Raw genomic sequence first — 24,710 nt, forward strand, 5'->3', positions numbered from 1 at the left:
GGGTTGTTCGTGGTGATGTGTATGTACTCATAATACATTTTACTTTGACTTTGAGATCCACAACACTTAGAATTTGATTCGGACACATTACCATCACCGCCTATTCTCCAAATTACATCTTTGATACATCCTGTGGACCAAAATACAATTCAAAATATGTTCTTATGGGATGATGGCACTATTTGAGATTTCCAGTCACTTGATAGCATTAAAGACACTTCAGGTTGTTGTTGGTGCCTGGAATTCAGAAGCAAGACTTCAAAAAGTTCTTGGAGAAAATTGTGACCCAAAGGGATTTTTTTTGGAAGAAAGGAGCTTTTGATGATGAAAAATGTTAAGACTTTAATGTTCAGCTCAAATAATCAACCATAGCAGAAATTGTTAACATGCTAAAAAGGAAGCTCCCTTCACAGACCCACTTTCAATATGATGAACATATAGAGGAATAAGCTGAAATGGTTAAAATATGGTTATACATATTTTAAGTGATTCAGAAATTAGTTAGTAAAGTCCAGGAAGATGTAAAGAAATGACAAGTCATTGGATATGGCCTTCAAAAGAATTAAATGGCTTTGGCTAGAGCTGCTCCAGCATTTGATATAAGCCTTAAATTTATAGAAGCAGTAGAAAAGTACAGGACAGAAACAGGCCCTTCAGCCCATCTAGTCTGTGCCAAAACATTTAAACTGGTTACCCCCCCCCATCGAATAACAAGGTCTGAATCTTGTCATTCAAAACAGAGAGTTATGCAGCTGCACATCTAACTTGCATAAGCATGAAAAAAAAGACAAGACTCCACTAAGTTAACTCATATCTGCTAGTTATTCAAGAGAGCTCCTATGGCTTACCATATGTCTCAAGACGTCATAAGTACAGCAAGAACTTAAGGAAACACAAGATGCTGAGTAAAGGCATGAAAACTAAATTTGCCTCATATGCAGTAGTCATTAAATTTACCTTTATTTTGCTTAGCCAGCTAATAATTTATTTTTAAAAGACCCAGGAGACTAGAGATCTTGGGATCTGAAGCAACTGGAGGAACTCAGCAGGTTAGGCAGCATCCATGGATACCAAGTTCTTTTTAAACAATTTATAATTAGCATATAACAAAGATTTCTTTAGTGAAACAGCAAAAACACTAAAGGGTCAGTTTACTGAGCTAAAATCTTTGTTTTTTGATTGCTAAGGCTGGCACTAGGTCTCAGGGCTTTTACAGTAAAATACTTTTCTAAAGGAAATTCCTGTTCATTACTAACACCAGCACAGGGGCTCCCTGGGTTACAAGTGATCCGACTTTACACAAATTCTCCCACACATTTTTAAAGCATTTTTATTCTCGAAAGTGGCTATTTCTGACAGAGAGAAAAAAAAAATCAGCTTAAAGACAGTTCTCAGGAATAGAACACTTACGAATAAAATGCTTACGTAATCTAGGAACTGTCTATACAGGGGGACAATTTTATATTCTTCTGCAAAATGAAAAGAAAAAATTTCCAGTGTAAATAAATTCTTGAACAATATTTTTGCAAGTCAGTTTACATACACAAGATTCCACATGAAATGTCGAATTGTTAATAAATAAAGGCCGGATTTATTGACGATTCTCATGGCAGCTGTTTAATTTTTTTTATGGGTTTCACAATAGCATATTGTAAGCATTCCTTTAATGTAGAAGCAAAAAACACATGAAAGTCAGTTTACTGAGCTGAAAGTCATTTTCCTTTTAAATTGATTTCAATATGCCTTTCTTAACATGGCTACATTAGTCACAAGTTAATTTGTGAGGAAATTTTAACTACATCTCCCTTTCAACATACAGTACTTCCTATTACTCAATTTCCAAGAGAAGTGTTACATTGCAGATATTAACCCATTCATTACTAAAACCCATTCGTTAGTCTGCCAATTCTCTTATCCTTGCCAACATATGATCTCAACCCATGTGGTCTTAACTTGTGCGGTAACCTTTTCCAATTTCCACATGCCTTCTAGAAATCTAAATTCACAACATATACTGGTTGTCCATTATCCACACTCTTGATTACATTCTCAAAAGATAAAACAATTTTATTTTCATTAAGCACACACTACTCATGTTTTCCACATCATTCTATTACCTCCATAATCTTTGCATTTCCAAAATCTTATCCTACCTGACCTACTGATTCTCTGATTTTGTCTTTCTCAATGATTGGTGTCACAATAGACTCATTACTTCTGCAGCTACTCCCTTTGAGAGTCGTGTTGATAGCCAATGGGCCCAGTGGACTTGTTAGCATTTTGCCCCAATAGTTTGTCTTGGACGACTTCTTTAATAGAGTATGTCTTAAGTTGGTTTCTTCCCTATATAATTGCCAGATCTCTAAAGTACCCTTCTACTGTAAGCATCAATTCAAAGTTATTATTTTCAATTACTTGCCACTTTTCTTTGTCAGTGTCACCCTCTATGTTTGGCGACTCTCCTTGTTTTTACTATACGTTTTTATTTCTGCATGCTCTTTGATTTATGTCCTTCCATAGAATTTTTTTTTTCATTTCCCCCTCGCCTTTTCCTAAAACATCCCCCAAATCTCTAGCCTATGACAAATTTGTGGAACATGGTATGCATTTTCCACTGTAGCATTACCCTTCACCTTTGCAGTTAGCCACCGGTGGGGCACCATTCTCAATCCTTTATTTCTCACTGAGTTATACCTTTACTTAAATTTGAGAATTATTTCACTGAATACCTGTCATGCCTGATTTACTACCTTACTTTTTAATCTAGTTTCCCTATCCACTTGAGCCAACTCTTGTCTTTATACCATTGCAACGGTCTATAGATTTTAAGGCATTCATTATAGATCCAAGTTCCTCACACTCAAAACTGAGTTTGAAATTCCAGCAATACACAAAATAGGATCTCTAACAGATTTGTGACTGGAGGTCACAAAGTACTGACCAAAAGTAAACTATTCTTAATGACAATTATAATTAATCTCAGACAGTACAGGTAGGAAATGGACTCCAATGCTAAGGGTGAATCTTTAAGTGTGCGGTTAGACATATCCTTTGTCGGAGATGGTCAGTATCAGGCAAAAATGTAACTTTCCATTTATCAGCCTGTATTTGAATGTTCTCTAGATCAGGTGTGGATGGAATTCATCAGTGCCTTCAGTATATCAGTTGAGAAAAGGGGAATTACTTAAAGAGGCGGACACCAGAGCTAGCACAATACTTATCATCTCTTAAGCAGCAGTAATTCCTGAATTCCTATACATAGAAACATAGAAAATAGGTGCAGGAGTAGGCCATTCGGCCTTATATGTTTCTGAGACATATGTCATCTACCATAGTAAGTTACAGGTAAAATAGCACTTATGCTGTCTCTAATTCACTGAAAAGACAAGTGAACAACAGTGTCCACTCCTAGGCCAACATCCACAGTAGTGATGCGTGAGCTAGACCAACTTGGCTACACCTCAATGTTTCTCTGAGCCACATCGTTCTCATGCCCAACACAAGAGTGAAATGGACACACCAGTTCATGCTTACCAGGGCAAAGGTAGTGTCAAATGTTGAGTTTTTCCATGTAGGAAAAGGGGAAGGGAGAGTGTAGAGATTGAATATGGCATTACCACTGAATAATCCTGCTTAATTAAATAAAATAGCTATCAATTACCGTAAGAGTAAAAGGTTATGGGGAGAAGGCAGGAAAATGGTGTTGAGAGGGAAAATGGGAGAGCAGACTCAACAGACCGGATAGCCTAATTCTGGGACTCTTTTATGATCTAAGACACAGGAGCAGAATTAGGCCATTTGGCCCATCGAGTCTGCTCCACCATTTGATCATAATTGCTTTATTATTCCCACTCAATCCCACTCTCCTGGTTTTCCCCCAGAACCTTTGACACACTCTTTTAACAATCAAGAACACATCAACCTTTGTTTTGAATGTACCCAATGACTTGGACTTCACAGCCATCTGCAGCAATGAATTCCACAGATTTACCACCTTCTGGCTAAAGAAATTCCTCCTCATCTCTGCGTATAGCTATTAAACTCTATCAACAGTACTACCCAACTATAATTACCCAAAATTACTTCTCTCACTTCTCCCAACCACCTGCATACCTTCATGCATATATTATTTTATGAACACAGCAACAAGCAATATGAATCCATTCGCACATTTGCCAAAAGAGCATATTACTAACATACCAAATTAAAACTCAAAAAACATCTTCATATAATTATAGTTTGTATAAATTCACCCACCTCTCCATCAGCCGATCCCTGGAAGTATGTTATTTCCTGATAACTCAGCAATATAACCATTCTGTGTCTGCTTACATGCATATCTCTGCGGAAATGTGCAATATCCGGAGAACAGAACAGATAAGAATATTTTGGGTTGCGTCTGTCCCTTCTCTGTGCAATTTCCTTGGGGAAATGCACCTAGATGAGGGGTTCCAAACCTTTTTTATGCCATGGACCAATATCATTAAGCAAGGGGTCTGCAGACCCCAGGTTGTGCACAGACCCCTAACATTTCAAGCAGAATTAACAGCATGTAAAATTCACTATCTGAATAAACCCAAGATATTGAAGCCCATTTCAATATTTCTGCAATAGCAATTCTACTAAAGGACAAGTTTCAGATTTTTGCTAAGTTACCCGATGCAATCTGGTGCAGGAATACAAGGTATGCTTCAGCAACTCAAATGGTATTGTAAAAACAAAGTTAATTCTATTTGAACTGCTCAGATCAGCTTTCCTGTCCATCTTGCAACTCATCCAATATTGATAGTAGTACTCCAGTAGTTTGGAACAAAGATAAATAAGTAGATTTTACCTTAAAAGAAAGCGACTAATTCCTGGCACTTCAGTGAATTATATTCCCTATAATTGCTCAGTAACAAAGCATTAATTTGAATATATACTCAGCGGCCACTTTATTATGTACACCAGCTCGCCAATGTGAATATCTAATCAGCCAATCGTGTGGCATGCAGACATGGTCAAGAAGTTTAGATGTTATTCAGACGAAACATCAGAATGGGAAAGAAATGTAATCTTAGTGACTTTGATTGCTGGTGCCAGATGGGATGGCTTGAGCATCTCAGAAACTGCTGACCTCTTGGGTTTTCACACACATAAACCCTAGAATTTACAGAGAATAGTGTGGAAAAATAAAAATAAAACATCCGGTGAATGTCAGTTCTGTGGGCTGAGAGGTCAGAGGAGAATGAACAGACTGGATCAGGCTGACTGGAAGGTAACTGTAACCCAAACAGCCACACGTTACAACAGTGGTGAGCAGAAGAGCATCTCTAAATGCACAATAGGTTGAACCTTGAAGAGGATGGGCTACAGCAGCAGAAGACCACAAACATACACTCAGTGGCATTTCATTAGGTATAGGAGGTTCCTAATATTTGGCCACTGAGCGTATAAAGCTTTGTTTCTAAATCCTGTATGAAACGCATCATAAAAATGACAATGGAAGTACAAGGGGTCAACACCAATTAATCAGAGTAACACACACAGAACCCTATAGGGATTACAGAACCAGACACCACAATAAATGCTACAGAAAGTAGTGGATATGGCCTAGTCCACAACAGGTAAAGCTCCCTCCACCATTGAGTACATCTACATGAAACAAAGTTGCAAGAAAGCAGTATCCATCACCGGGGATTCACACCACCCAAGGACATGCTCTCTTCTCACTGTTGCCATCAGGAAGGTGGTACAAGAACATCAGGACTCACACTGCCAAATCCAGGAACAGTTTCTACCCCTCAACCATTATGCTCTTGAACCAAAGGGGATAACTTCACTTGCCCCATCATGGAAATGTTCCCACAACCAATGGACTCACGTTCAAGGCCTCTTCATACCATGTTCTGAATATTTATTGCTTGTTTATCTATTATCATTGTTTCTTCTTTTTGTATCTACAGTTTGTCTTCTGCATTCCGGTTGAACTCCCCGACTGGGCAGTCTTCCATTGATTCTGTTATGCTAATTATTCTATAGCTTTATTGAGTATGCCCAAAAGAAAATTAATCTCAGGGTTGTATATGGTGACATATACAAAGTACATATGTGTATGTACTTTGATAATATATTTACTTTGAACTATAATGAGATGTACAAATGAATCTTCTCTCAATAAGTGGGCACAATAGTGTAGACACAATAAAAGCTGGCATAAGGTTCATACTGCATACATTCAACATAGACTTTTAACTTTAGCAGAGAATAAAAAGTATGGTTCACAAGTGAGATTTTGATCCATTTTGAAATTATTTCTTAAAATTTTCCCTTCTCACTCTTCATCTTTCCAAATAGCATCTCTTCTTTTTACACAAGACTGATACAAGATAACGAATAAACAGAGTAAACTAATGCTATTCAGATAAGGTCTTCTGGTGAGTCCGTTATAGTCATCATCTTAATTCTTTTTCTAAGTCAAAATAAGTAAATACTTCTACACTTTGTTTGTTACCATTACATTTCCTTGAGGTTTTCTTGTTACTCTGTTTGGAAATGAAAAGTAGAAGAGAACAAAAGACTGACATGGGGTCAACAACTAAAGTTTCAGCAGCTGTCCAGAGTTTCATAAACACTCTTGCCATTCTAACCTTCTTATCTGATGGCTGTCCCTGGTATTTTCTTAAATACAAAAATGAGCATATTTGCCACTTTTACTACCAATTGGTGATCTCCTTTACAAACAATTGGTGCCCTTTCCTCAAAAGAATCTTTACTGATTGCCAATCTCATTGAGGTAAAAGACAGGCTCCTTTGCAGCCAGGTATCTTTCATAATTATTTGAGGGCATTGTACCAACCTCCATCAAGCATGGAGAAAGACAATGAATATCCAAACAAAATACTTAAGGGCAAAAAGAAAGTAAATCAGGCTCCTTTAGAATCAATCAACATTGATTATATGTTTCTCTCTGAATGACTTTCAGGTTCTTTGTTTCATGGCTATCTGGAGAAGACAAATTTCAGAGTTGTATATGGATGCATGCTTTGATAATAAATGAACCTTTGAACAACAAAACAACAGGAATTCTGTAAACAAACATGTAGACCTTGATTCTATTTATCAGATAATGCAGGTAAAGTTCCAGAGCATAACACACAAAGTTCGCCACACGATCAAACAGCCATGAGATTTCCTCCCCATATGATAACTGAGTTTCTGAAATAACAACCAATCAGCTGATTAAGTATATAAAGGCCAAGCACTCGGACGACACACAATTAACGGTGCACTGATGACATCTCCTCATATGGCGATGAAACGTTAGCAAGTAAATTGCCATCACTGGAGAACATCTCAACTCAACCATCAACCACCCGATCTACACATTTTATGAATTATTTCCAATAGGAATTCTGCAATGCCCTAAACATGGTCCAACTTACAGATATAATAGAAATAAGAAATTACATCAGAACCAGATACCATTAAAGTAGCCATTCTACTAGTCAGATTCCTAGAATGTTCCTATAGCTTTTTTTTAAATACACAAAATGAAAAGAAAGTAAGAAACATTGATTTTAGGAAGATAGCATCACACACATTCCTCTCTCACATGCATCACAGTGTTATTAAGTTTAAGCATTTTCTTCTAATGTGCGACCATAACCCAACTCTTCCATAAAGTCAACTTGTAACTTGTGTTACAGATAAGAAGTAAAAAAAACTTGAAGCTCAAATTGATTTGGTTGTCAGGCATGAACTTAAGATAAACCACCGGTACTACTCTCTCTAAACTCAACCTCTAGTATAACATCAACATCATGCTGAATTTTTGCTGTCACTACTTTATTCTAGGAGCTTTTATCATGTAATCACCCTTTGTGTGGAAATACAATTTTCAGACGTCTGTCTTAAATTACCTACTACTGGTTTGAACCTGTTCTTTCACCTGCCAGTGTCCTATGTCAATATGTCTTGCTATTCACTTTGAAAGATCATTCAGTGTTAACAGTCTGCAAATATATCATCTTGTGCATGAAGATCAATACTTAAAGCATTTTCTTTCCAAGTTAGTGAGCTTACATTGCTCAGTCATTTTACCTCCAAATGTGGGAGGTCAGTCTCATAGCTCTGCTTGGAAGTTTGCCAATATTTCAATTAGAATTATTGGTAGTATCTTGATATACATAGGTCATACATAGGTTATAGCTGGGGTTGGCAGCCGGGATAAGCACTCACTACCTATTAAATGCTCCTAATGGTGTGTGTCTCAAATAGCCTCTGACAAGCAAGTCCAGCTCCATGTCTTCACATGTGGCTTATACTAAGCCCGGTGTAACCATTTCTACTTACAGGAGGGGGAAAAGGCGGATTACTGGTGCCATAAAACCAGTCACTTCAGGCAGATGGGGCTCATCAGCTGTGGTTAGCAGATCATCTGGAAGGAAAGCTCGGATCTGAAACTTCCACTGCCTTGCCTCTATACAGACTAATGGGGAAGGCTTTGGGAGCAAACCCAGAGGAAAAATCCAGAACTGGAGTCCCTAAGGTAGTCGTACATTAAGTTCAACGGTGGCTGGCAACTCCTGTGACACCACTGGTGCCAAACTGTATCAGTATTTGCCATTCCTTTGGATTCATCAGCTGCATGGAGAGGGGAGCCTGCTACATGGGCAACGGCTTGCCCTCCACACCGTAATGCCCTGGCCCACACATCACACAGACAGCCAGGGCGCAATACCCATACTCAGCCTCTGACAACGGAGGGCCCCAATTCTGACATATTGCTAAGGCTTTCAAATTTCTGTCTGCTTGCCTTTATTGTATTTATTGGCATACTAATATTTTTTGCTTTTGTAATGTATCAATATACTTTAAACTGAAAAGACTACAATTTTTTTTGGAAGAGTTTGTGATAAACTTTGGAATTTGGGACAAAAGCTCCCCAGCCTGTGGTGATACTTTTGAAGGGCCCCAATTAATGCAAAACCAGAAGAATAAAACAAGAGCAATGTATAAACGTAATGCATCAAATACACGTTATAAAAAGATGTGAAACCTCTGACACAAAGGAAACGAAGATGCCCTTAATAGCATGCACCGAGATCAGATAATTTAAAAATAAAAACACCTACAAAACAATTGCTCAACCGTAGAAAATATTACCCCAACTATTATTCATTCTCAATTTTTCATCCAAGCTGGTTAGACTCAGAAGAGCAAGAACATTTATGACCATTTCCCATTCACTTATTTTCAGTGAAAATCAACAGACAATTTGGCCCTCCAGTTCAATGGTTCCATTTAATATCAGAGGAATTCTTACTCTCCATAGACATTCAAGAAACAGAAGAAAAACACCAAGGAATGAATGCCAGGAAAATGTCAGAACCCCCAAAGCCGGCCCTCCCCCTCCCACACCCAAGCAGATAAGCATCAACCCTCCCCCACCTGCCTCAGCAAAAGCATCAGCCACCACCATCTGCCACGCAAGCAATAGCAAAGCTCCCAAAGAGACCATGATCTAGAGTCGATCAAAAACCACTGTTCACCCGACAGTTCGACATGTCACAGGCTCCCTCTCTCTCTAACACTGTAGCACTCCTGCCACAGTGAGAGGGGAGAGCAACAGCGTTACTTACATTTTAGTTCCCTGACTTAAGAATGGCACTAACAGAATGGTAAATGCAGAGGTATCTCTCAATCTGAGAAGGCACTATAATATTATTAAATTATATTATAATATATTAGATTGTATATTATAGTAAACAACTAAATCAGAAACATTATCTGACTGCAATATATGCAGAATATAACAAAAGCAACGTATCAATGTAATGTATCGAATACACATTATAAAAAGATGTGAAACCCCTGACACAAGGGAAATGAACATACCCATAACAGCATGCAGTCAGAAATAAAAGCAGGAATCATTCAGCAAGTCAGGTGGAATCTCACTAATATTTCAGGTCAATGACGTCATAACAGGAAAAGTACGAAAACAAGCAAATTTTAATTCACAGAGGAGCAAGAAGATTAGAAAGAACCAATCGACAATCATCAAAAACCTTTAGTTAGCAATAACTGGATTTGTTGCCTACATTCTCTAGGACTCCAACCCTTTTGCAGGCAATCTGATTGTTCCACACACCAATCCCCCGATGATCACTAACCTAAAAGATAACTCCTTTTCTCTCTCTGTACACGTTGCCTGAGCTGCTCTAAATACCTCCAATATTTTGCATTTCCGGTGTATCATATTATTACTCATATTATTAAATGTGACGTGGTGCTCATATTGTTAATATTTTGTGTTGTGTACGCATATGACTGCAAGTAACTACAAGATGTTATACACTACCTCATTCTTTGGAGTGCTTTCTTCCCATGAAGAGGATGAGTATCAGGGGCTCTTCAGATCATTCATTCTAACAGGGTAAGAACTGCAAAAACATGTGGCCTACCCTTCAACTATTGATCAAGATGAAAAGATCTACAGCATTAAAAACAGGCTTGATTCTTGAGCTTTGAAACTTGCCAAAGGAAATACCATTTTATCTAATGTTTATATACCAGCTTTAATAGCATGCTGGTCAGAATAATTGACCAAAAGTTCCAGTAAACATTTTCCTCTGTCCATACTGAATAACAGCCGTTGAAGAGGAACAGAGGGCGAGGCATGGGGAGAGATCTTACTGAGTTGCTGTAGATCAATCGAAACAAAAGCTGCAGAAATAATCTGCTGATGGCAGATAAAGACTTTAGCACATCTGCTTAATCTTAATGACACTGGAGATTAATTGCAAAAAGATCAAATAGGCTGGCATTAAAACACAAGTATACCATCAACATTACACCAATATGGATTTCACATCACTGCAAAAGTCATACATATTTTCAAGGAATAAGCTATTTTGCTGCCATAGATTATGACCTTTACTAAAGATAACACTTCTGTTAAAAAGTGATATCTCATGATGCTGTTTATTTTTATTTTACAAGAATGATTGATGCTGAGATACATCCTAAGATACACTGGGACACATCAGCAGAATGTAACCTGGGGTGAGCGGGTCTTTCAACATTAGACACCCTCGCCCAAGCAACTCAGCCAGGGTTGATTAGTTCCAGGTTGGTGTCCAGCAGCACTGGTCCACAGGTCACACCTCTAGGTCTATAGCCATCTGGAGGCCTGCTCAGTAGCCTTTGTGAAAGTCCTGATGGCTCTTTACTTTGCAGCCCCTGTAATGCCAAGGAAAGAGTAGGTTCTGCAGAGAAAGCAATAGCAAAATCTTTCCACCCCACTCCTACTGGCTCACATCATGCCCGTCACCCATTGCTAGCACTGCTCTACCAGCTCCGTATTTGGCCTTTTTTTACGCTCAAATTCCTCCACAATCCAGTCTTCCTAAGGTTTATACAATTTGAATAAAACATTTTTTCTCTTAGTCTTTCTTGAGACTGGAGCGCATGGTTTTGAAAATAGTGTTCAAAATGATAAGGAATTCCTGATTGACAGGGAGTTTAGCAATGATGCAAGGTAGCAGTAGGTTAAAGGCTGGGGGGGGGGGGTGCAGTGGTGGAAATATCCAAATAATGATTACAGTAACAAGTATAAAAATATTTCAGGACATGCAACACTGAATAAAGCTTCCCAAGGGATGGAACATCAAGAAGAGCTTCACGGAGCAAAGAATATCACCAGAGCGAGTCGCTGGGCGGCATGGACTAGGCCCGGTGCCTAGATCCTGAGGTACAATATGCAGTTTAGACAATTGTCGGCCCAGAGAGTCGAGAGTCAATTTTGCACACTCTCCACCATCTTCACACCCCTCTCCAGGGCGCCGGAGCCCTTCGCTGTTCTCTCATTGGGTCAATTTAAACGCTGGCCCAGATAGACAGAAAAGACAGGGTGTTGGTTAGGACCAGCCGATTTTGCTCATTCTCCGCGATGGTCATTTCCATGGAGCTGAGGCTATGAAGGTTGCCCTGGCTGCCGTGCTCCATGCCTGCTAATATGATGAACTGATAAGCAAGGCTTTGGGCCTACTCTGAGGGTCAGATCTGAGAACTCATTTTTGGTTCTGAATGCTGTTGTTAGCTACAATTGTTGCATGATTTGTATTTTTTTCTTTCTCTTGTACACTGAGTGTTAATCTTTTGTTTTTTTAAAACTTTTATTTTTTTTCTTTAATTGGGTTATTTTTGGTTTCTCGCTTTGTGACTACCTGTGAGCAAACAAATCTCAAGGCTGTATTATTTATACATTCTTTGAAAATAATTGAATCTTGAATGAAACTGTGTCAATGTCAGGAGTGGTTGCAGGGTGTCGGCAGAATGTTTCACTGGCCTGGGTGTGTTGGAGATACTGCTGGGTCAATATTTAGGAACAATGGAGAGGACAGTACTGAATCCATTGGACAATATTGAAGGTCACGTGTACAGTCCATTGCTTAGTCAATCCTTTGGGTTGGACAAGACTTGCTACCACTCCTTTTTAGTGAATTCTAGATTCAGGAGAAATTCCAAATTCCAAGTCAAGTGGCAGCTCAGATCAGGAAGAACAGAAAGCACATTGGTGGTGTTTAGGAGCAAAGGAAGAATGCAGAGGTCTCATCTGCTAGAATTTATTCCAATTTGAGGAGGAACACGGAAAGTTTTCCTTTTATGCCCCAGTCTCTTTTGTCCAAAGCACAAGTATTTTTTAAATCTTTACCAAACATTACAGAATGATGGGAGTACAACTAAGAAGGGATAGTGGGTTTGCAAGTGCAAAAGAATTCATCAGATGTGCATACTTGAAGCTTTTCACCTATCACATAACAAAAAAGGAATGGTATCCAATCGTTACTGTTGTATGCCACCTTCACATAAAGGTATTTGAACAAGTAATTACACCCAGTAGTATTATATTCAATGGTACCAGTACCTGCATCTTAGAAAAGCCATAAAACTCTCTTGCTTTATACTGCATTCAAACTGTAGTGTTGGTAAGAAGTGGCTTTGACACTTAAGTTAAACTTAAACTGGTATAAATTGGTTATGAGGCCCACACTGAGAAAGTGAATTTAACTATTTTGCGTGAGCACAAAGCAATTCAAATCTAAACCCATTCCGAATGCACTAAAATTGTGGTAAAAATACACTGTTAGTATTCGCCTGAGATCTTTCCTAAACTGCAGAACTGAAAGATGCTTGTTAATTACAGAACTGTACAGCACAGAAACAAACCCACTTTGTCCATGCCTACCATGATGTCTACCCGTAATCCCATTTGTTCATTAGGTCTGTAACACTCCACTGCTTTTCTAACCACACACCTGTCCAAATGCCTTTTAAAAGACTGTAATTGCACCCGCCTCTACTATCTCTTCTGGCAGTTTGTTAATCTGTTGAAATTTACCTGTTAAGTCTTTAATTTCTCTCCTCACACCTTAAACTTGTGCTTTCTAGACCCACCTGCCCTGGGAAAAGGATTCTGACCATTTATCCCATTTACACCCCTTAATTTTACCAACCTCAGTGAGGTCTCCCCTCAAATTGTCCTATTAAAATTAATCAGAAGGCTCTAGTCCTCTAGTGCAATCCAATAGCAACATAAAATGTCATTTGTATCAAGACACACAGCATATTGTTGAATGATTACAGTTCACAATGGGTACTTGTATTAACAGGAGCTGACAGGTAACCACTGGTGCATTAGCATCTCAACAATTTATGACACTTTTATACAACAGATTTCCTAATGAAGGGTACTTTAAAATTACTTAAAATTAGCAACCTACAATTTATAATGGCTTTAGAAATTTATAATACATCATTTTCACCAGCAATCATCTCGTAAAAAAGTTCAGTCAATAGAAAAGAGTATAAAGTATAAGAGACCACAACAGTGGATTCCAGTTAATTGGGGCAGCCACTTATTACAAAATATCAGAATCAGAATTAACATCACTGGCACATGTTGTGAAATTTCTTGTTGTGCAATACACAATAATGAAAACTGTATAAATAAATAGTGCAAAGAGAAAAAAAAGTGGTGATGTAGTGTTCATGAGTACAACGTCCATTCAGAAATCTGATGGCAGAAGGGAAGAAACCATTCCCAAATTGTTGAGTGTTTTCAAGCTCCTGCACCTTTTCTTGTTGGTAGCAATGAGAAGAGGGCACGTTCTGGATGATGGGAGTCTTTAATGATGGATGCCGCCTGTATGAGTCATTACTCCTTGAAGATGTCCTGAATACAATGGAGGCTAGTGCCCATGATGGAGCTGACTGAGTTCACAACTCTCTGCGGCTTATTTCTATCCTGTGCAGTGGTTCCCCACCCCAGACTGTAATGCAGCTCCACGGTACATTGGTAGAAATTTAACAATTTAACAACTCTTAAAGAACAAAGCCTAACTAAGAAAATAGCTAAGGTTCCCTTCGTTTATTTGGGACACCATGCTGCTCAATTAAGTGACTACTGCTGAACAGTTTCTAACTAGCGTCAGATGCATGCACTTGTGTGGCTGTCACACGACACAGTGCTTAGAACGAACAGTTTTTAAATAGCGTCCGATGCATGTGCTTGTTTTTAAAAAGCAGTGATTTTTTTTTGTCACTAACAGTTGGCAAGAAATGAACAGCAAGACAATTCAGAACTATTTTGCTCAGTGTGGTTTTAAGCATTTAGGCTTGGAGATGCCAGAAACTGCTGTGAGTGAAAATGAAACATTTCACTATCTCAATGAGTTAGGATCTATGAATAATTTGAGGGTACTGACAATCATCTTGAATGTTTCAATGAAAATGAAGATTTGGAGGATGCAATTGTCAATAGCATTGTATGAAGGCAGTTCATTATCTACACAAGGTGTCTGCACTGACTTTGTTCATTTACAGTCAGTCAAAAGAAGACACTGAATTCTTCTTTTGATAACTATTAGGAACTAACACAGTTTTATAGTACTGGGTAGTAGTATTAATAGTGTTCTACTTGGTTCTGCATTTCATTTAAACACATAATTTGTTACTCAGTTGAACAATAATGTCTTTTTTTTACATATCTTAACTATTTCCATGAAATTCCAGCTAATTGGGGTAGCTATTTAATTAGGCCAAAATGTACTGGTCCAGATGTGTCCCAATTAACCACAATCCACTGTTTTACATAAAATTACCATATAAACTTCATTTGTTAATTTTTAGTACAGAAGCCCGAGAAGTTTAACAAACACAAGCTTTACATTAACCATGAAATTTTCATAAAAGTTCAAAATTCATAGCCAGACAATAAGTGATGTTTTGAGGTTAGCCAATTTCAAAGTGGAAGCTTTTCACATTCAATCCAATGACAATTATTCAGTTTCTTTTTAAAAAAAATCATTATCAAAAAATATGCATTGTACAGCAATAATATTAATAAGGCAGTCGCTAAGGAAACACAAAAGTCCCAAAAAATTAAGACAATGACAGAAGGAGGAAATTCTAAACAGAGAAATTAACCCAGGGTACGTTACCATACATCTCAATAAGTACTATAAACATTGGCATTCTGGAGGTCTGGAAAGTTTACAACTAAGAATGGTAACATAATAGTGGTTTAAGTGACAAAATTGTTTAACCAAGAATGAAACTTCTTACCATATTATTTGAACACTTTGTTCCTAACAGAAGCCTTGCAAGACATCAAAAGCTTTCAAATATTCTACTAAAATGATGCAAACTTAATTGGAAAAGACATCCAGGAAATCACCAAAGCTACTTTTATGTTGCAATTCCTCAGTACCATCTGAGTATGAACCACCCACACCCCCCCCACCCCATCATTTTAATAACCAAATCTTGGTGATATTTCCATAAACACATTTTAAAAACCGCTTTAAAAAAAAAACAAGAATTGAAAGACTCCTGTTTAAGAGGAAAATAGTTCTGCAAGTTACTTTTGAGAATAAGTTACTATCCCGGCAATATCACTCATGCTTTGTAATCATCTTAACATGTGTCTCAAAACTTCCTCATCAAGCTAGAGAAATCTTTCTACGTCTATTAATGTAAAATTTTAAAGGCGTTCTGTTAAGGTTCTCTCTCACGGTAGAGTTGACACCGGAAACTATGTTGCAATATGCCTTAGTTTTGCATCACTTTTAATATATGTTACTGTTTCTAAATACAAATTAATTTTAATGTGAGTGGCAATGCAATGAATTACAGAACAGAACCAATATGCATCACAGTGCAGATCTGCGGGGCAACACAATGGCCCATTTGCTGCCTCAGTGCCAAGAATACAGGTTCAGTCCAGCTGTCTGTGTGAACATCGCATGGTCTCCTCATGATTGTGGGGATTTCTTCTGAGGGCTCTGGCCTCCTTCCACATCGCAAAGACACACGGATTAGTAAAGAGTACACTGGCCACTGTAAAATTGTTCCTAGTGTGCAGGCGAACGGTAGAATTTTGCCAGCTGATCAGTATGTGGGAGAACAAAGTTAATGTAGGATTCATACATCTGATGGTCAGCACAGAGTCCTGGAACAAAGTGCCACTTCTGAGCTGTATCTCCCCATAACCAGGACACAATCTCTTTGATCAATTGGTTCAAAAAGGGATAGGTCAAAGACTGAGTCAATTCCCAGACTTATGTCTCTGCTTCCTTTCCAGTCCAGATGAAGGGTCTCTGCTAGAAATGTCTGCTGTTTATTCCTGTCCATAGATACTGCCTGACCTGCTGATTTCCTCCAGCTTATTGTGTGCTGCTCAAGATTCCCAGCAACTGCAGAATATCTTTATTTACAGCCTGCAATGGGATGGCCAAAATGGTAAATAACCCTCCTCCCCAATTGAATACAGATCCTGTCCCTATCTCTATATCTCCTTGTGTATTTTTTACATGCATAGATTAAAAACAAAGAATTCCATTTATCTTACAGACCTATGTGGAGGTTCAACCATCATTAGTTGTGTATCTGCACATCAATGTCATTTTGCTTTCCCTACTCCAACTACTCCATCAGGTGTTTCACAATTCACCAGAACCTTCACCTTTCAATTGGCACCCTTTAATTCTAAGCACCAAAGCTGCTTTTACATTGCAATTCCACAGGACCATCTGAATATGAACCCTCACCAAAAGTCAAAGTACATTTATTATCAAAGTATGTAGACTTTATAAAACCGTGAGATTCATTGTCTTACAGGCAGCTACAAAACAGAGAAAACCAATAGAACCCATTAAAAAGACTGCCAAACGCACAAAATGTGCAGAAAAAAAATGAAATGTGCTAACAATAAAAGTAAGCAAATAGCATTCAGAACTGAAGTTCACGAAAGTGAATTTGCACTTTGACAGTTGCAAGCCTCATCCACAGTTCTTGCAGATGAGTAAACCTCAACCCCCCGCCTCCAAATCCAGGATTTTAATAACAAAACCTTAACAATATATCGTAAATTCATTTCAACAATTGATAAAAACTGAAAAATTCCAAGGATTGAAAGATTCCAGTTTAAGGGGAAAATAGTTATGAAAGTTAGTTTTGTAAATAAGTTCATCTGCAATATCACCCACACTATTTTGTAATCATCTTGACGTGTGTCCTCAGTACTTTCTCACCCAGCTAAGGAAGTGATCTTTCTATGTCTATCATTGTAGATGTTAATGGTGTTGGTGGTTTATGTCGAGACAAGCTCACCCGGGGAGGTTGACACCAGAAACTATGTTGCAATGTATTTTAGCTTTGTTACATCACTTTCAATGTTTGTTATTCTAAAAATACAATTCAACTTTAATGTAACAAAGGTAAAAAAAAACTGCATGCGTCACATATCAGTGCAGCTCAGCAGGGTGACACAGTGGCCCAACCGGGCGAGCTGCTCCTTCTGTACCTGTGATTGGAGGTTCAATGCAGACCTCAGGTGCTGTCTCTATGACCTCAGCATAGCCCTAAGTTCTAAGCTCCTGATATACTGATTTTAGTAATTAACAACAACCTCAATACAGAAACTCCTCAAACATCAAGAGCTGGACAACACACAGCCTTTTACATGTGCAGTAGAGAGCCTCTTAATATGCTGCATCAGTGCGTGGTCCGGAAACTGCAATGCAGAGAAAAGAATGGCTGCACAACAGTTGGTCAACACTGCCCAATACAACTCTGGCACCAGCCTACCCACCATCAAGATGTGTATACAGAAAGGTGGCAAAAAAACGGCCAGCAATATCACAAAGGATCCTACCCATCCAGTTCTTTCTCCCATCAGAGGGCCGGCTTTGTAGCATCCACAGCAGGACCACCAGATTCCAAAACAGTTACCTTCCCCAACCAGTAAAGCTGATCAACACTTCCACCCACTAACCCACACCTCCACACCCACCTCCATGGCTTTATCATTTCCTGTCAGAATCACCATACGTACAAACACTAGTGTCACTTTATGCACATATAATCAAAGTATATAAGCCATCTTATGTATTTATATTTATTGTGTTTTTTAAATTGTGGTCTTTATCTTAGTATTTTTTTGAAGCCGCATTGGACCCGGAGTAGTAATTTTTTCGTTCTCCTTTACACTCGTATAATGGAAATGACACTGAACAATCTTGAATTCCTAGTTCAAAATAAAACTGCCTTACTTGCACCCTTCTGCCCCTCATACTCAATATGGTACTATTAATAGTATACATCACGGACTTCTCTTCCTTTAATAATTCAGTATAACTGGTAAACTGTTTAAAAATCGTTTTACTGGTTAATTCATGTTCATATGTAATAATAATGTTGATCAACACAGGATTGAAGTAAACTGCAGAGAGTGGTGAAATTAGTCAACTCCATCATTGGTACTGGCCTCTGTAGTATCCAAGACATCATCAAGAATCAGTGCCTCAGAAAGGCAATGTCCATCATTAAGGATCTCCCACCACCCAGGACATGCCTTTGTCTCATTGCTACCATCAGGAAGGAGGTACAGAAGTCTGAAGGCACTCACTCAGCAATTCAGAAACAGCTTCTTCTCCTCTGCCATCCGATTTCAAAATGGACATTAAACCCATGAACACTACCTCACTACTTTATTTTATTTCTGCAAACACAATCTGCCTGAACTAATAACACACAAACAATTGTACTTTTCATGTCTTTATTGAACACATTGTTTGATCATTCACAGTCCAAGCTGGGAAAAGGATGTGAACCCTTGTATTTAATAACTGGTAGAACCTCCTTTAGCAGCAATAACCTCCACCAAACATTTCTGGTAGCTGCTGATCAGACTTACACAAAGGCAAGGAGGAATTTTAGACCATTCCTTCATACAAAACTGTTCCAGTTCATCAATATTTTTGGGATACTTGCATTAACAGGTCACGCCAAAGCATCTCAATTGGGTTAAGGTCTGATTTTGATTTGTCTATTCCAAAACACAAATTTTCTTCTTTTTAAACCATTCTGCTGTTGATTTACTTGGATCATTATCTTGTTGCATCATTTAACTTCTATTAAGCTTCAGGCGATGGTCCACTACCCTGATATTCTCCTGTAAAATGTCTTGATACAACTTTGAATTCATTGTTCCCTCAACGACTGCAAGCTGTCCAGGCCCCTAGGCAGCAAAGCAGTCACTTCACAGGTGGGGTGAGATTTTGGTATCTGTGTGCGGTGCCCTTTTTCTTCCAAACATAGCGGCATACACTTCTGTCAAAAAGTTCAACTTTTGTCTCATTGACCACAGAACATTGTCCCAGAAGCATTGCCGAATATCCAGGTGGTCTTTTGCAAATCTGTGATGTGCAGCAATGTTTGTTTCGGAGAGCAGTGGTTTCTTCTGTGGTGCCCTTCCATGAACACTATTCTTGTTCAGTCTTTTTCTTATAGTAGACACATGAACAGAGACTTCAGAGATTTCTGCAGGTCTTTTGTTGTTACCCTTGCATTCTTTTTCACGTCTTTTTAGCATTGCATGTTGTGCTCTTGGTGCAACCTTTGCAGGACACTCACTCCTAGGTAGTGTAGCAACAGTACTGAAATTCCTTCATTTTTACTTACTCAAAGGTTCATTTTATTATCAAAGTATACAACTCTGAAATTCTTCTTCTCTGGATGTGGACTAACATGAATATTCAGGTATTTAGAAATGCTTCTGTAGCCTTTTCCAGCTTCATGCATCTCTACAATTCTTCTTCTGAGCTCCTGTGGAAGTTGTTTGATCGAGACATGGTGCACATAAACAGATCTTTTTTGAGAAGAGCAGGCTTTGTCAGTAACCTGAGTTTGTGTGTCTTTTTTTTTATATAGGGCAGGACACTTCTAAAGCCCACACCTTCCACTCACATCTCATTGACTAGAACACCAGACTCCAAGTAGCTTTTGCAAATGGTTCACATGAACCCCAGAGGTTCACATAATTTTTGAACCTAGACTGAGTGTTTAGTACAATACTGAAAACTCAGTATTGACTAGAAGTAGTACAATTGTTTGTGTGTTATTAGTTTAGGCAGATTGTGTTCGTCTATTATTGTGACTTAGATGAAGATCAGACCACATTTTATGAACAATTAATGCAGAAAAACAGGAAATCGCAAAGGGTTCGCAAACTTTTTCTTGCAACTGTATTAGAAAAACTCAAAGTATCAGGGAACATATAAATAGCATGCTTGATTAAGAAGATAGCCTATGTTTCCACAATTCATCTTAATGATGATAAAACCTTGCAGTGAGGAAATTGTTTTCTTTAAACAATAGGAAAACATTCCTTTGTGCTTTTAAGAGTAGTAATTAACCACAACATCAGCACTGCAGCTGCAAAAGCAGGAATTTTAAAATAAATACCTTCAAATACATTGTAGGAGACTAACCTCCCCCCCCCCCCCCACCCCCCACCACCCAGGGCATGCCCTCTTCTCATTTTTACCATCAGGAAGGAGGAACAGGAGCCTGAAGCCACACATTCAACAATTCAGGAACAACTTCTTCCCTTCTGGCATCCAATTTCTAAACGGACATTGAACCCATGAATACTACCTCACTACTTTTTTTTAATTCTGTTTTTTTTGCACTACTTACTTTAACTATTTAATATACATATACACACATTGTAATTCATTTGTTTTTCCTATTATTATGTATTGCATTCTACTGCTGCTCGAAAGACAACAGATTTCACAACATATGCTGGTGCTATTAAACCTGATTCCATTAATATAAGTGAAACAAAAACAAAACAGCCTGGAAACATTTGACAGGTTATGTGGCTTCTGAAGAACCATAGTCAATGATATTTCATCAGGTAATTTATGTTTTTTTGTACATATTACCAGCATCTTCAGTTTTTATTTAATTTTTAACGTAACATAACAGAAACCAGTTAACCAAATCTTGAATTGTTCAATAGAAGCAGATATTAAATTTACTATAACATTAGTGTACAATTATTAAAATACTTTTCTTAGTAAGCGTATGATTTTTAAAAAGTACTTGCTTGTTTGGTACGCTTTTTGCAAGTTAATGCATTCAGAGCTAACCGGAGCCAGCGTATTGATCCACTCGCGCAGTTTTAACATGGGGGCGTGGACAGTTTGTGGGTGAGGTCTAAAGAGTTCAGCTGAATCAAGAATCAGTATAGGATTTGTGGAAAATGGGTAGTTTTGGCGCACCTCACGTCTACAGTTGCCCAGTTATTCATGTTGTTCGATTTTGCTGAGATTCCACTCTTAGGAATAAAAGACACTAAATTCCACGCTTTAAAAGCAGTAAATGAGAAATATTTTGAAGCATTGAGGTATTCCGATGTATTGAGGGACCACAATTTGCATCATGCAATAAATGTAAATCTTGACAGTCAAAGGACGTAATTTGCGACTGGGAAACGTATTCGAAGCCCTACATTATTAGTGAAATCTTCACGAAAACTATATATTTAAATAGAACTACCATTTAGGGGACCGCGCTATTGGTGCTTCCTGAAATTTACCTTTATAATACCTACAGATTGTTTCCACCCCCCCCCCCCACACACACACTAAATCCGGACTACTGCATTTTAGAAATAGAGAGTTCAAATCCCACAAGGAAGATGTATTTAAATCAGCAGTTCGATGACAACAAACACGCAAGAATAAGCCTCCCTGCCCCCCATCCTCCTTTCCAGACAGCAGGAGGCTGACAACACAAAAGAAAACGAAACAAAGGAGACCCCCCTACTGACCAGCCCAGTTACAACTAGCTCCGAAACAGCACATTCGCAAACAATGCACAAACATTTTTTTCCCTTTATAAATGAAATTCACGCACAAAGGAACACTACCGTGCCCAGACCGGTAACAACCGCTAAAGTTCATTGTTTAAGGATACTGTAATTGTTCAAAACAAAAAAAAACTGTTCCACAGCCAATGCAAAGGGTAACAGATGCAATGCAACAGCAAGAGCTCCAATATGCTGTCTTGCTGAATGCAATCAACTATGAATGCTATATTTACAGAAAGTACGTGGAAGTTTATAGAAAAAGGCTGAACATCAGAACAAGGTAGGAATATTGCTCTAATGAAAAAAGTCGCTGAAACAAATTAAAATTGTCTTAGACAAAAATTAAAATTATTCTATCTAGCTGCTCGCGTACACTCGAGAACTTGCTCAGAAAGATGCTTCATTGAAGGATAATGCCGCACAATTAATACCTCGGTGCAAAATGGCGTCTGTTTAAAAACATAACAACAAAAGTAACAAAAATAATAGGGAAAAATGCTCACAATTCAAAGCTAAACTCAGAGCATCTCACCTTACGTGCAGACAGCAATGATATCAAAGCAAAGGAAGAGCAGCACCCAAAGATCTTTTTTTAAAAAACACCTCACGATATATTGTACGAAAGATCCAAACTCATGGCAAGTATCAGTTTCTGTTATGGGTGGATCGGGGCATGTAAAATAAGCAGCTATCGACTCAAACGAACCAATCACAATAACCTAACTCACCTTGTATCCAATCGCTGGGTATAAAACAGAACACCATGGAGCGTGCCAGAGCAACAGCAAACAGCACAACCGTGGGCACCCTGGATCAGGGCATGTCAACAAATCGTAAACGTAGCAGAGAAATATTTTGGCGCCTCCCACGCCAGGTGTCACTGTTCGGACTCGATTCATCTTTCCAGGATCGTACCTTAAACGTTTCAGTCAGTCATGAATGGCGGGGACACGTCTTCATAAATCCGACGCGTCTATCGAGACGTCTGGAGGTGACTGAAGTGCTATTTACTAGTTTTCTCTCCAGTACCGTATTGTGTTCTCGCCTCACTATTCCGATCCTGTTGGATCAAGTAAAGCTTTTGATGCCTCAAAGATTCTGATTCTTCAAGCTTGGGCATGGAAATTAAAGGAACTGCAGGAGTGTTCATTAATATCCTCAAACAGATTGTAAAATCAATTGTAATCACGACTCATCGCGACTTTAACCGTGTGGCGTGGTTCACAGTGGAACAGAACCCCTCAAGATGAATGCAGAATTGGAGATTATTGGGATCAGAATGTCTGCAATTGGATGCAAGCAACGTTGGGTTCACATTATGGTATGCATTGGAGCTAACGAAAAGGTGTGGTATTGAAGTAGCACATTCAGGTACGATAGTTCTTCGCCAAGTAAAATATGTTTAAACAGTAATTTGAGTGGGTGCTGTTGGTCAATGAAATTTACTGATGGGGAGGGGCAAGAGACGGCAGGACAATAACGCAAAAAAAAATGAACAGCTGTACGTATTGTAATGTAGCAGGCCTGGTGAGAGAACGCAAACAGAGCATCTGCTTTTAGAAAAGCAGGGAGTTACCATGGCAATGAGAGTCGGACCAGCACGAAGATGGCGACTTTCTCCATCTTCACGAATTGTACTCATAGTAACAGGTCTATAATAAGGACCCATGTAGTGTTAATACTTTTTACTTGGCTATACTGTACAAAATTTGTATAGTAATAATCTCCTTTTGCTCTTTTTTAAATGCAGTAGGTTGATTTAAGATAGTGAAGTAATGGAAATGCTACGGTGATTTAAAGCTTTAAATTTAGGACGAGCTAATTAAGCCAAAACGTAATTTAGAACCGCAACGTCCATAACAGTCCAATACTTAATCGCTGTACGGAGCATAATCTGTCCAAGAGTTACGTATACCTTTGGACATGTTTAACACGACTCGGTACTCAGCAGTAGAGGCAAAGTAATTGATGGACTGGGACAGAAAAAAAATCACATTTTATATTACAATTTAACACGTGAGCAGACTTGTACAATGTTAGGATTTTAATATTTTATACGATCCATATGGTAAGACAAATGTGAGTTTTTGTACAGATGACAATTGCTATATACAGTGTAATACTATTCTGATGCTGATTACGTAGTGACTTTGAAGTTCAACGTCGTGGGATAATCCTGTCCTAGGATGTGGTTGTGCTGGGGAAGGTGCAGAGGGGATTCACTAGATTCACTCTGACTAAAATCAACGATCTTCTATAGAATCTACAGTTAGAAGACCATAAGACATAAAGAGAACTACACCACCGAAACAGTATATTCAGCCCACCTAGTCCATGTCAACCCATTTTTGCCTCGTCCGATTTACCTACACCCAGACCATAGTCCTCTATACCTCTGTCATCCATTACCCATCCAAACATCTCTTAAATGTTACAATGGAACTCACATTCAGCAGTTCCTCTGGCAGCTTGTTGCACTGTCCTCTGAGTGGAGAAGTTCCCC

General features: G+C 38.5%; 1 protein-coding gene and 1 long non-coding RNA gene across 7 annotated transcripts in view; one reads left to right on the plus strand and one right to left on the minus strand.

Annotated features, from left to right (window-relative positions):
* epb41a (erythrocyte membrane protein band 4.1a) overlaps positions 1 to 24,710 on the minus strand; it is a 162,601-nt gene that overhangs the window by 113,808 nt on the left and 24,083 nt on the right. Inside the window, exon 1 of one of the 6 annotated variants that reach the window (XM_063035516.1) lies at positions 22,936 to 23,030. The exons of 2 other annotated variants lie outside the window; for them this stretch is intronic. Coding sequence is in view for 2 of the 4 variants with exons in the window: in XM_063035510.1 (XP_062891580.1) it covers positions 4,258 to 4,265 (8 nt within the window). In the remaining 2 variants the exon portion in view is untranslated. Of the gene's footprint in view, positions 1 to 4,257; positions 4,281 to 10,345; positions 10,366 to 22,739; positions 22,870 to 22,935; positions 23,031 to 24,710 lie in introns of those variants that run through there. 3 more of the 6 variants (XM_063035514.1, XM_063035511.1, XM_063035510.1) reach the window with 3 other exon arrangements.
* Positions 23,205 to 24,710, plus strand: part of LOC134339148 (uncharacterized) — a 28,234-nt gene continuing 26,728 nt past the window's right edge. The window contains exon 1 of the long non-coding RNA XR_010016348.1: positions 23,205 to 23,578. This is a non-coding gene — a long non-coding RNA (uncharacterized LOC134339148). The remainder of the gene's footprint in view (positions 23,579 to 24,710) is intronic.

Source organism: Mobula hypostoma, chromosome 28, assembly GCF_963921235.1.
Source record: "Mobula hypostoma chromosome 28, sMobHyp1.1, whole genome shotgun sequence".
In the NCBI taxonomy this organism is placed as follows: domain Eukaryota; kingdom Metazoa; phylum Chordata; class Chondrichthyes; order Myliobatiformes; family Myliobatidae; genus Mobula; species Mobula hypostoma.